The 11,541-nt window shown below is 39.6% G+C and overlaps 1 protein-coding gene across 12 annotated transcripts; it reads left to right on the top strand.

The window, feature by feature from the left end:
• Window positions 1–174: 174 nt before the first annotated feature.
• LOC124242256 (zinc finger protein 300) lies at window positions 175–11,126 on the top strand. 12 transcript variants are annotated; one of them, XM_046667108.1, is made up of 8 exons: window positions 175–387; window positions 1,089–1,286; window positions 1,834–1,997; window positions 2,201–2,344; window positions 2,462–2,599; window positions 6,908–7,034; window positions 7,266–7,388; window positions 8,524–11,126. In XM_046667108.1, the coding sequence occupies exons 5-8, from the start codon at window positions 2,567–2,569 to the stop codon at window positions 10,074–10,076; spliced, it is 1,836 nt and encodes a 611-aa protein (XP_046523064.1). In that variant the 5' UTR covers window positions 175–387; window positions 1,089–1,286; window positions 1,834–1,997; window positions 2,201–2,344; window positions 2,462–2,566; the 3' UTR covers window positions 10,077–11,126. The 12 variants fall into 12 exon arrangements, with proteins under 12 accessions (XP_046523064.1, XP_046523060.1, XP_046523065.1 ...); XM_046667104.1 differs by lacking the exon at window positions 2,201–2,344 and having other exon boundaries at window positions 175–414; XM_046667109.1 differs by lacking the exon at window positions 2,201–2,344 and having other exon boundaries at window positions 175–414; window positions 1,200–1,286.
• Window positions 11,127–11,541: the final 415 nt, after the last annotated feature.

Here is an 11,541-nt window from a genome sequence, read left to right on the forward strand (position 1 = left end):
AGTTCTCTGCAAAAGTGGGCACCTTACTGGTTTATATACTCCTTCTTTCCGTCATCTTCTTCCCCCTCCCCTCCTCCTCCCTGCTGCGGTGGTACAGCCTAACCTCAGGCTTGGATTAAACGGAATTCTTCCGCCCGTACGGAACTGATCCGGCTCTCAAGATGGCGGCTCCCGTCAGGCTCGGTGCAGGGGGCGGCCATGCTCCTCCTGAACAAAGCCGCCGAGGATGCGGAGCGGGCGAAACCGCCTGGTGCGGAACCGCGCAGGCTCGGAGCCCCGCGTTTTGCTCATCCAGGCAGGAAGCGGGAGAGTCCGCCGGTATGGATGCGACGGCCGTCCCAAGTTAAGCCGTGATGTGCCTTGCGGGACCGGATAACTGCGCCGCAGGTCAGAGACCGGATATGTGCAGCATGAGTGAGTCTGTTGGATTGGAATGGGAAGGGAGGGGTCCGTGAGGGTCCGTGATTGGGGGTTTATGAGGTCGCTGGTGGGGGAGGTTTGTGGTATTAGTGTTGGGTTTATTTGGGAGTCAGGGATGGAGTGAGCTATGAGATTAGTAATTGGGGAATCAGGTGTCAGTGATGGAGTTGTCTGTGGGAGCAGAAATGGCGGGTAGGGGGACTGACTGGTGGGGATGATTGGGGTCAGTGATTTAGGAGCCCCTGGGGAAGCAGTGATCGGCGAGGGGCCTGTGGACTAAATGACCGGGGCCTCCGCGTGGTGGTCCCTGGTGTGATGGGCATGAGGGAGTTCTGTGGGGTTCGTGATTGCCAGGCACGAGGACTCAGAGATTGGAGGGAGCACTGATGGGATCAGGGCGTCATTACAATCAGCCCAAATTTTCCCAATTTGCTGGGAAAGGCTTTTATATACATTAAACTTTACACAGACCGGAGGCAAACGTTGAGTTCTTGAAGGTCAAATCCCTTCTCCAGCCACCATTGTGCCCTTAGCCTGATGCCCCCCAAAGAAATGGTCACTTTAAAACAAGACCAAACAAATCGAAAAGGATAGGATTATTATGAAAAGTGTGACTTTAGTCCTACCTCTTTCTAAGTGAATTGAAGTAATTTTATGTTTTATTCAAGAAACATTTACTGAGCACCTGCTGGGTGCCCACAGATGAGTAAGATGATTTCTTCTGATTGTTTCCTTCGGGATCTGCTTTGACAAAACCTGGAATATCCCGTGTAAAACAGTCTCCCTGTGAAGGGAGCGCTCACTTCCTCTGAACCCGGACAGCCTTGTCTGCCTGACTCCTCCTGGAACTGAGGAAAATTTACCGGGTATGTACCTTCATGCATTGCACTGTCTTCCCTTGAATCAGGGCTTCTAACCTGTCACCATTTTTAGATGCAGACAAGTGCACTATCGAAAATCAGCAATAAGAATTTGAACAGAAAACATCTTAAAATTTAACATTTTGGTCCATAAATACTGATTGGCAGGAGAGTTTGCTGAGTTGAGGGAAAATATGAGAGAGCTCTTGGGAGATGATTAGAGTTCAGCTGGTTGTTTCTGGGGAATAAGGGAATACATTCCTCAGTTTTCCATTTGGTCATTGCCATTCTTATTGCCGGGGAACTCTGTCTGCAGTTGAATCTTGTATGTATCTATCCATGTTTACTGCCTTATGAAAACATTCTACATAGAATTGCTGGTTCATAGAGGAAAAATAAGTTGCTAGTAAATCAGCATGACACATGTCTTCACATCTATACAATTCAAAAACTTTGTCCAAGTTCTGTGTGATCATAGTATAGTCACGAGAGGACTTCCTTCACATAGTGCTTGCTGACCCTTCTGGAAGGACTGAGCAACCTTCTCCCACAGGCTGGCCCGTGATCTACCTGACTTCTGGTGGTCCTTGTTTCCAGGCTGGTGAATGTGGAAGCTGCCATCTGGGTCTGGTCTGTGAAAATGTCCTTCTGATCACCAGTTTGGCCTTTTTAGGCATCTGCCCTTTTAGAAAAGAGCAGAAAATGATGAAGTCCCAGGTGAGTTGCTTTTATTTTTAATATTTAATTTTTAAAATTTTCTCTACAAATGGAGAAGTGCAAATAGCTAAAATTTCGATTAGGGAAAAGGTAGCCGAAATAAAGATCAAAACCTAGAAGGAGTTTCTAGGGAATATGTAGATAACCTGGCCTGAAATCATCTTTAAAAATTGCTGTACTAATTTTTCTGATCTTTCTTGCAGACATCATCAGTTACGTGATTTGCAATTCTCTAAAGAGAAAGTAGATAAATTTCCCATGGGAAAGAATTATTTCTTGCCATATGAGTCTAAAACAGACATCCTTTTTGGGTCTTTCTCTAGGTGGTGGAATACACAGTGTTCTCAGTAAGCACTCCTGTGGTAAATGCAATAGATTTGTTCTAGCTGTATCATAAAATGATCTCTTTTAGAGAGAAGGTATCATAACGTCATAGCCAAACTCCTTGAACTTTATCCTTTCAGCTGCTGTCATCAAACTGTTGTCTGTGGGCCAATCCAGTTCTCCAACTGTTTTTATAAATAAAGTTTTATTGGCAGTACAGCCTTGCCATTTGTTCACTGCTGCCTATGGCTGTTTTCATGCTACAACAGCAGGGTTGGGTAAGTACAACAGAGACCATTTGGCCTGTGATGCTGAAAATATATACTTTATTGAACAAGTTTGCTGACCTCTGCTTTAGAGGACCAAATTGATTACAGAGGCTTCCTATTGTCCAGGTTTATCCACTGATAAAATCTAGATAAGATAGTTCTGGGTACATTTTCAATGGTCTTCCGAAAGATGTATTTCTCTCAAAAGGCAGTTCCTAAGTTAGACTTATCTGGCAAAGCTTTGGAGAACAAGGGTTCCTGATGCTCTGTACCCTTTGCTGTGGTTTCAGAGTTTGTAGGATTACCATCCAACTCAAGGCCAGTTCCTTCCCCACTCTTCCATTTTTAACAGTCTATATTATTTTTTTCCCCTGCCAATGTTCACTATATACATGGTATAAAAATTTTAAACTATAAAACGATAAAAGTTTAAAAACTGAGAGAGCTTTTAATTTAAAGTTCCCTCCTCCTAAGTTTATCAGTGTTAACCGTTTTCTAATTTTCCAAGCCTTTTTGAATGTAAGTTTAACTGCGATTAAGTGTATATATGTGAAAGAAAAAAATCTGTAAGTGTCTCTTGTTTTCTTGTGCTTCTCATTTGAAAACATAATGTTACAGTAAACATTCTGTTCTGCAACTTGACTTTTAACTTTATCGTCCAGCATAGAGACTTTTGTATACATTTTGAATATCTTCCCATGCCAGTACATAGAATTCTCCTTTATCATTTTAGCAGATACATAATATTTCCCTGTGGCCTGGTTGACTGGCATTGTTTCCTCATCTTTAAAATGGAGATTATAATCCTCGTAGGGTTGTTGTGAGAATTGAATGAGTAAAAACCATGCTTAGAACGGTAACTAGGGATGGTTTGTTCTCTATTTACGTGTTAGCTGTTATTATTATAGTGGAATCTTGAAGTCAGCTTTTGCATTAGGAGTTCTTATGTATATTTTACAGTAGCACTTAACAAATGAGTTCTGTTGTGAAAAGATAAGTATTTTTCCTTGTCGGATGTCAGTGTCTTTAGGCTGTGCTGTCCAATATAGAGCCACCAGCCACATGTGGGTACTGAGCACTTGACATTGGCTAGTCTGAATTGAAATGTGTTCTAAGTGTGAAGTACATACTGGATTTTGAAGATAGAATTCCAACGACTCAGTCATAATTTTTGAAGATTGATTACATGTTAAGATGATATTTTGGATCTATTGGGATAAGTATATATTATTGAAGATAATTTTTTGAATGCAACTTCTAGGAATTTAAAATTACCTGATTTGCTTTATATTTCTGTTAGAGCTGCTTTAGAGAATGAAAATGGGTTTTTTATTAGCCCAATAAATCCAACTACCATGCTAATTAACCAATTAGATGCTTTTTCCTTCAGGAAAAGGGATTTGTATTTTCTCTACATTGTCCAGAAGTGCATTCATCATTTTCACAAATGTCTATTCTTCTTTTCTCCCTCTAACACCTACTCCCCTTCCATCACCTCCGTCTCTTCCATCCTCACAGTCACCCAATCTGTAAAAGTTGTATATAGCTGATAAAAGTACAATATTTTTTACTGATTATGCACTTATTTTACTCAACATTAACAAAATGTATACATATTTAGTATATTGAAGTATTCAGTTATCATTAATAAAGTCAGATTGTTAGAATTACACATATTTTCTTATCAGAATGGATTTCCTATATATTCCACATTTATTATCTTTCTCATGTTCTTTAGATCAGAAGAATGTAATTGACTAATACACAAAACTTTTTAATTAAACATGAACTTTTAATTTCTATAGTCTTCATTCCTTTTTAGCAATCATTTCTTGAGTACACAATATACGTCACAGGCACTGGCTGGCTGTGAAATGTCTCAAAATTTAGTCACGGTTCTTTCCTGGGAAGAATACAGAGAGAAATGGGGTAAACAGATGTGGAAACCAACATTGGCACAAAAAAGCTCCATAATAGACATGGAGCAAGGAGATATAGCAGAGAAGGGGGAGCAGCCAGCTTTATAAGGAAGTTGAGAAAATGCTTAAAAGTTTATCAAACTTTGGATCATGAGGGAAGTAGGGTGAGGTGGGAAACAGCATTTGTAAAAATTTCTATTTTGGACGGCTGAGAACTGAGGGAAACTAAAGTGGAGAGTGTTTGATGGAAAGTGTGACTAAGGGTGGTAATAAGCAATAAAATCTAAACGATCTTGTCAACGGGATCAGGGAGGCAGTGTGGAGTGCAGTAGTCAAGAACCCAAGCTGTCAAGTCAGAACACCTACTTTTAAATCTGAGAGTCAGTCAGTCATATTTCAGTGTGTAAGCTCTGGCAGGTAGTTCCTAAAGCACTGTAACCCTCCGTTTTCTCATATGTAAAGTGGGAAAATTAATAAGGCTTGATGGTGTGAATATGACACTTGGTGTGGGATGAGAGAACCCTTAAGATTGAGATGACTGAGACGAGACTGAGTATGCAAGGAGGGGGCCAAAGGAGGCTTTTAAGCAGGGGAATGTTGAAATTTGAAACAGTATTTAATTTCTTTTTTTCTCAAAGGAATATTTGGTAATAATGGAATGTTTAGGAAAAAACCTGAGGAATAGTTTAGAATAATATTAATCACTCAGATTCCACTATTAGATGACAACTATTGTGAACATAATGCTGACATAATTAAAATAGTTTTCCCTCCAGAAACATCTTATGACTCTTCACTTACCCAAGTCTTTTATTTTAATACCATGTCAATAATTTGTTGTGATTTTTTTTGTGAATGTTTCCTGCACATTTCTTGTTAAGTCTGTTCTTCGGTATTACTATTGTAATTGTTGAATTTCATTATATTACTAGCTATGACATATATGAGAGAACTGTTAGATTTAGGAGAAGCTAAGATTATTTCCTTTAAAATGACAGGATTAGATTATGATTTTAAAGAACTCTGATGTTCTGTGATTCTCCAAATGTGGCTTTTCTCTCTCTCTTTTTTTAAGAAAATACATTTTGTCTTTTTTTTTTAAGATTTTTTTATTTTTCTCCCCAAAGCCCCCCGGTACATAGTTGTATATTCTTTGTTGTGGGTCCTTCTAGTTGTGGCATGTGGGACACTGCCTCAGCATGGTTTGATGAGTAGTGCCGTGTCCGCGCCCAGGATTCGAACCAACGAAACACTGAGCCACCTGCAGCAGAGCACGTGAACTTTAACCACTCGGCCACGGGGCCAGCCCCACATTTTGTCTTTTTATTTATTTATTTTTTTAGGAAGCTAACATCCATGCCTATCTGTTTTATATGTGGGACGCCTGGCACAGCATGGCTTGATGATCAGTGCATCGGTCTGTGCCTGGGATCCGAGCTGGTTAACCCCAGGCTGCCAAAGCAAACTTAACTGCTATGCCACCTCGCCAGCCCCTCTCTCTTTTTTAATGTTGTCTTTGAAAGGCCTTTTCTGCTCTATAATTATTAATAAAAATACTCCCATGTTTTGTTTTGTTACTTTTATGGTCTTGGATATTTTTTAGAGTTTAAATTTTTGCTCCTTCCAGAATGTATGTTTTCTGTTTTCCAAGACATAAGATATAGTATTTTACTTTGCTAGGACTGCTGTAACAAAGTACCACAAACAAGATGGATAAAACAACAGAAATTTATTTTCTCACAGTTCTGGAGGCTAGAAGTCAAAACTCAAGGTGTCAGCAGGGTTGGTTCCTTCTGAGGGCTGTGAGGGAGGGGCCTATTGCAGGCCTTTCTCCTTGGCTTCTAGATGACCGTCTTATCCCCATGTCTCTTCATATCATCTTTCCTCTATGTGTGTCTGCCTCTCTGTTCAGGTTTCTCCTTTTGATATGGACATCAGTCATGTTGGATTAGGGTCCTCCCTAATGGCCTCAGATAACTAATTACATCTGCAATGACCCTCTTTCCAAATAAGGTCACATTCTGAGGTCTTGGGGGTTAAGACTTCAACATAGGAATTTTCAGGGATACAATTCAGCCTATAACATGGATTCAATGTTATTCTTTTCCAGTTGACCATCCAGTTGTTTCAATACTATTCATTGAATAATCTCTCTTCCTTCCAGTTATTTGATTGCTAGCCTTATCATTTATTAAATTCCTATTTGTATTAGATAGGCATTTTATGATTTACCTCTGCTATTTTGCTGATCTATTGGATTCTTCTTGCTAAAGACAGGATTTTACATTGTTTCTCCCAAATACTATGATACAAAATGAGGTGTAGGTATAGTTTTGCATAGTATAGTAGAGATGATGAGCATAATCACTTCAGATTGAACAGGAATATACTGTTGCAGGGGATAGTATCATTCAAGGATGTGGCTGTGGATTTCACCCAGGAGGAGTGGCAGCAACTGGATCCTGCTCAGAGGACCCTGTACAGGGATGTGATGCTGGAGAACTACAGCCACCTGGTCTCAATGGGTAAGGATGGCTCCCTGCGTAACTCAGACTTGTCCCATCAGGTACCTTTCCTTATCAGTTGCTATGGTTAGATGGTTCCTGCCATGTGTAGTGATCTTTATACCTTCCCAAATGGAGGTCTTTACTTTGCTGAGGGTCAGCTAGACTGCTTCTTTTTAGACCTCCTTAAACTGACCATCTTTTCTTCCTTCAGTGCAGTCAATCCCAATTCCTCTGATTTCCATTTAATAGGACATCCAGTTTCCAAACCAGATGTCATCTCCAAGTTGGAACAAGGAGAAGATCCATGGATCATAAAGAGAGACATATCAAATTGGATCTATCCAGATGAAAATCAGGCAGATGGGAGACAAGGGAAGTGAAATATCAGTTTGTTTGTTTTGTTTTTTTAATTGATTGGTGCCTGAGGCTTATGTTTCTATCCTTATTGAAATTTCTTGTTCTTTGTTCGTATGTTGAAAATTTAGTAGGTATTCAGGAAATAATCAATTAAATATTGTGGGCCTTTATAGGGGAGAGCTATTTCTTATTCATCTTCTCTCTCTCTCTATACACACACATACACACAAATATATATGTATACTCTCTCTATACATGTTTATATATATATATATATAAAATGCCTTTTATGAAAAGGCCTAATAGGCAATAGAAGGCGGATTCCTTCCAAGAACATAGAAGGTAAAACCTCCAGATATATGGCTGTACAAAATTAAATGTCAAATACAGTTACTGTTTTTAAAAGTTCAGAGAAAATTAGAGTCTAAAGAGATGCAACAGCATTTGAGAAGGCATTTTTCTGAGCATGCAGCTGTAGCTGCTTTGAAAGTTATATTAAGTGTTGATGATGCTGAAGGAGGAGGGTGAAGGCAGACTGTTGGCTGAAGAGAAAGTATATGAACAAAACCTTGTATTTAGGGAAATAGGGCTTTTCCAGGAGAGCTTTGCTAGTTTTGTTTGATAGGTATAGAAAGTATAGGGAGGAGTGGAATTCAAGCTTGGATTCCTGCTGTGAATCTAATACTGAATCCATAGTGGGATCTTGGATTTTTCTGTCGTTTGTGTTAGTTGTTAATTAGGAAAGCAGACTGAGGAGAGTTAAAGTATTTTGAGTTACAGAAGAGATGGGATAATACTAGTTAAGTAAATATATAGCAAATGGTTTATAAAATAAGTGAATTCAAAAGGTGAAAAGCATCTCTGTTCAGAAAACAGGGGAATTGGGAAGATTCTAGAGGAATGATCCAAGATTAGAGCAACCCAGGCACTTTTTTCTACCTCTTTCAGGTCTAGTTTTTCTATGAATATTTCTCTTTAACATCCTTGTCTCTTCATTCAGCTGATCATACTATATGCTGTACTGTCTTAGAAGATGACCTGTCTCCATCCCTGTTTTCTGAGTTCATCAGCTACGTTGGATCAATCATTTGTTCCATTCTTCTGCATTCTGTTAATTGTTCTTTATGACTTTTATCTTTCTTTCCTCTAGACAGGAAGAGTAACCTTGAGAACCCTGAATCATGTATTTTGGGGTCTGTTTCCTTCCATAATAAGATACTGAAAGGAGTCACAAAGGATGATTCATTGTACTCCATTTTAAAATTCTATCAAGGTGATGGCCAGCTGCAGAGATATCAAGAAAACCAAGACAAACTTTTCAGGCAAGTAACTGTCATCAACAACAAAACAATGACTATGGAGTCAGACCATAAATACAATGCATTAGGAAAAATATTTCAAGAGTGCATAGAGCCAGATATTTCAAGACAAAGACCCCATAACTATCATGCACTAAAAAAACCCTTGAAATCTAATATTGACCTTCCTAGTTGTAATAAGGGCAATGCAAGAAAAAACCCTGATGAGAGTTTTGGATATGAAAAATCATCTAGCCATGGTGTGTCCAATTCCAGTCTTGGGAAAATTCACAATGGAGTAATACCCTGTGATGATAATCCATGTGGAAACATTTTCAGCAATAAACTGTCCCTTGTTCAACTTCCGAATGTTGAAACTAAGGAGAAAACCTGTATATGTATGACATGTGGAAAAGCTTTTGCTAAGAAGTCACAACTCATTGTACATCAACGAATTCATACTGGAAAGAAACCATATGATTGTGGTGCGTGTGGCAAAGCCTTCAGCGAGAAGTTTCATCTCGTTGTACATCAGAGAACCCATACTGGGGAGAAACCTTATGAATGTTCTGAATGTAGAAAAGCCTTCTCTCAAAAATCATCCCTCATTATACATCAGAGAGTCCACACTGGGGAAAAACCATACGAATGTAGTGCATGTGGGAAAGCCTTCTCCCAGAAATCACCCCTCATCATACATCAGAGAATTCACACTGGAGAGAAACCTTATGAATGTAGAGAGTGTGGGAAGGCCTTCTCCCAGAAGTCACAGCTGATTATACATCATAGAGCTCATACTGGAGAGAAGCCATATGAGTGTACTGAATGTGGGAAAGCCTTCTGTGAGAAGTCCCATCTCATCATACATAAAAGAATTCACACTGGGGAGAAACCCTACAAATGTGCTCAATGTGCAGAAGCCTTCAGCAGGAAAACAGAACTCATTACACACCTGTTAATTCATACTGGGGAGAAGCCTTATGAATGTACTGACTGTGGGAAGACCTTCTCCCGGAAGTCACAGCTCATCATCCATCAGAGAACACATACTGGAGAGAAACCCTATAAATGCAGTGAATGCGGAAAAGCCTTCTGTCAGAAATCACATCTCATTGGACATCAGAGAATTCACACAGGAGAAAAACCTTATGTATGCACTGAATGTGGGAAAGCCTTCTCTCAGAAGTCCCACCTCCCAGGACATCAGCGAATTCATACAGGAGAGAAACCTTACATATGTGCTGAATGTGGAAAAGCCTTTTCCCAGAAATCAGACCTTGTTTTACATCAGAGAATTCATACTGGGGAAAGACCCTATCAGTGTGCTGTATGTGGGAAAGCCTTCATCCAGAAATCACAACTCACTGTACATCAGAGAATTCATAGCAGTGTAAAATCAGAATGAACTGAACACAGAAAAGCCTTCAATATTAGCTGAAGCCTTAATAAATACTAGAAACCTAATAAGTTTGTGAAACACATCTTTATAGATAGAATTTTACAAGAGAATTCATGTCTGTAGTGTGGTGATACCTAATTCTTTCAGTAAAGACGATGGAAAATAATTATATAAGTGAAGGATACTTTCAACATGGCATGTAAAGCTCTTAAAGTTATGAACTGAATGGTCAGTAGAAGAAATCATTTATATAGACTATTGTCAAGTTATGTATTCCTTATTATACCATATAACAACCAGACGTTGTGAAATTGTTAATATTAGCTTGGCATAATTTTGACCATACAGTAGTTCCCTATAAAGGACATGAAGAAAGCTTGAGTAAAAAAAATCAGTTCTTAGAAACTGCATTATAAGGAGGAGCTTAGCGTGACCCCTAAAGATACATGTAAAATTCTTGTACAAAGATGGAAAGATAGGCTGATCAGATTCAGTAAAAGTGATGTTTATGTGTTTTCCCATTTCAAGCATCATAAGTTGACCTGTCTCTATGGAAAGATCCTGGACCTTGAAATTGATGCTTCTTGACCAGGTCTCCCCTTTACTTGCCCTCACTGAGAATTTGGTATGGTGGAAAGACTTTGGTACTGAACCAGATGATCTTGGGTTTAATCCTGGCTCGTACAGATTGTGTGACTTCAGGCAAACCTACTTCACCTATCTGAATATTTTTACTTATTGGTAAATAAAAGTACAATGTAGAGCACATTTTCAGGTAATATTAGTTCTTTTTATCTTTCCTCTGTATCCTCCTGCAACAGGATGCTGAGACTCATGGTTAAAAGCCACATCTGCACTTGCTTTGTACTCCAGACACTCTGCTTTGACCTCCCATTCCTGTGATTGGTTCCCACTTTGATATCCCATTCCTATGACTGTTTCATTTTACCGTTTTTGACCCTCATGGCCTTGATTCTTGGTATGTTAAAGTGACATTTTATTAAACTTTCATTATTTTTTACAGACACTTATATAAACTGTGGTGATTGCACATAAGGACCCTGTCTAATGTCTCTTCACTTCTTTTCTGAACCCTGCCCTGTAGCCCCAGGTGCCTTCCTTGGGAACTAAGGACCCTTACAGAGGAAAACTCTTGGGGTGAGAAGTCTTGCTGGCCATAGATTTTAGAACTTGATATTGCTAAAATATCTTCTGCCCTCCTTCCTGTGATTTCACCTATTCCTCCGTGAGCAGCTCTAGATGAACCCTCCTGCTGGAGCTGCCCTGCAGGAGAGCATACCTGCAGGGGTGAGGGTGTCTGTGTGGATAAACATGGTTTACCCATGTTCACATAGTTCCCACTTGATTCCTTCACATTTCCTGCCCTCCAGAGCCCCTTCCTGCATGGCTGAACTGTCTACTGTGAAAAGATGGGTCCCCTCTAGGTGAGAACTTCTGGAGGGCAGAGGCC

The sequence above is a fragment of the Equus quagga genome, chromosome 7 (genome assembly GCF_021613505.1).
Source record: "Equus quagga isolate Etosha38 chromosome 7, UCLA_HA_Equagga_1.0, whole genome shotgun sequence".
Lineage (NCBI taxonomy): Eukaryota > Metazoa > Chordata > Mammalia > Perissodactyla > Equidae > Equus > Equus quagga.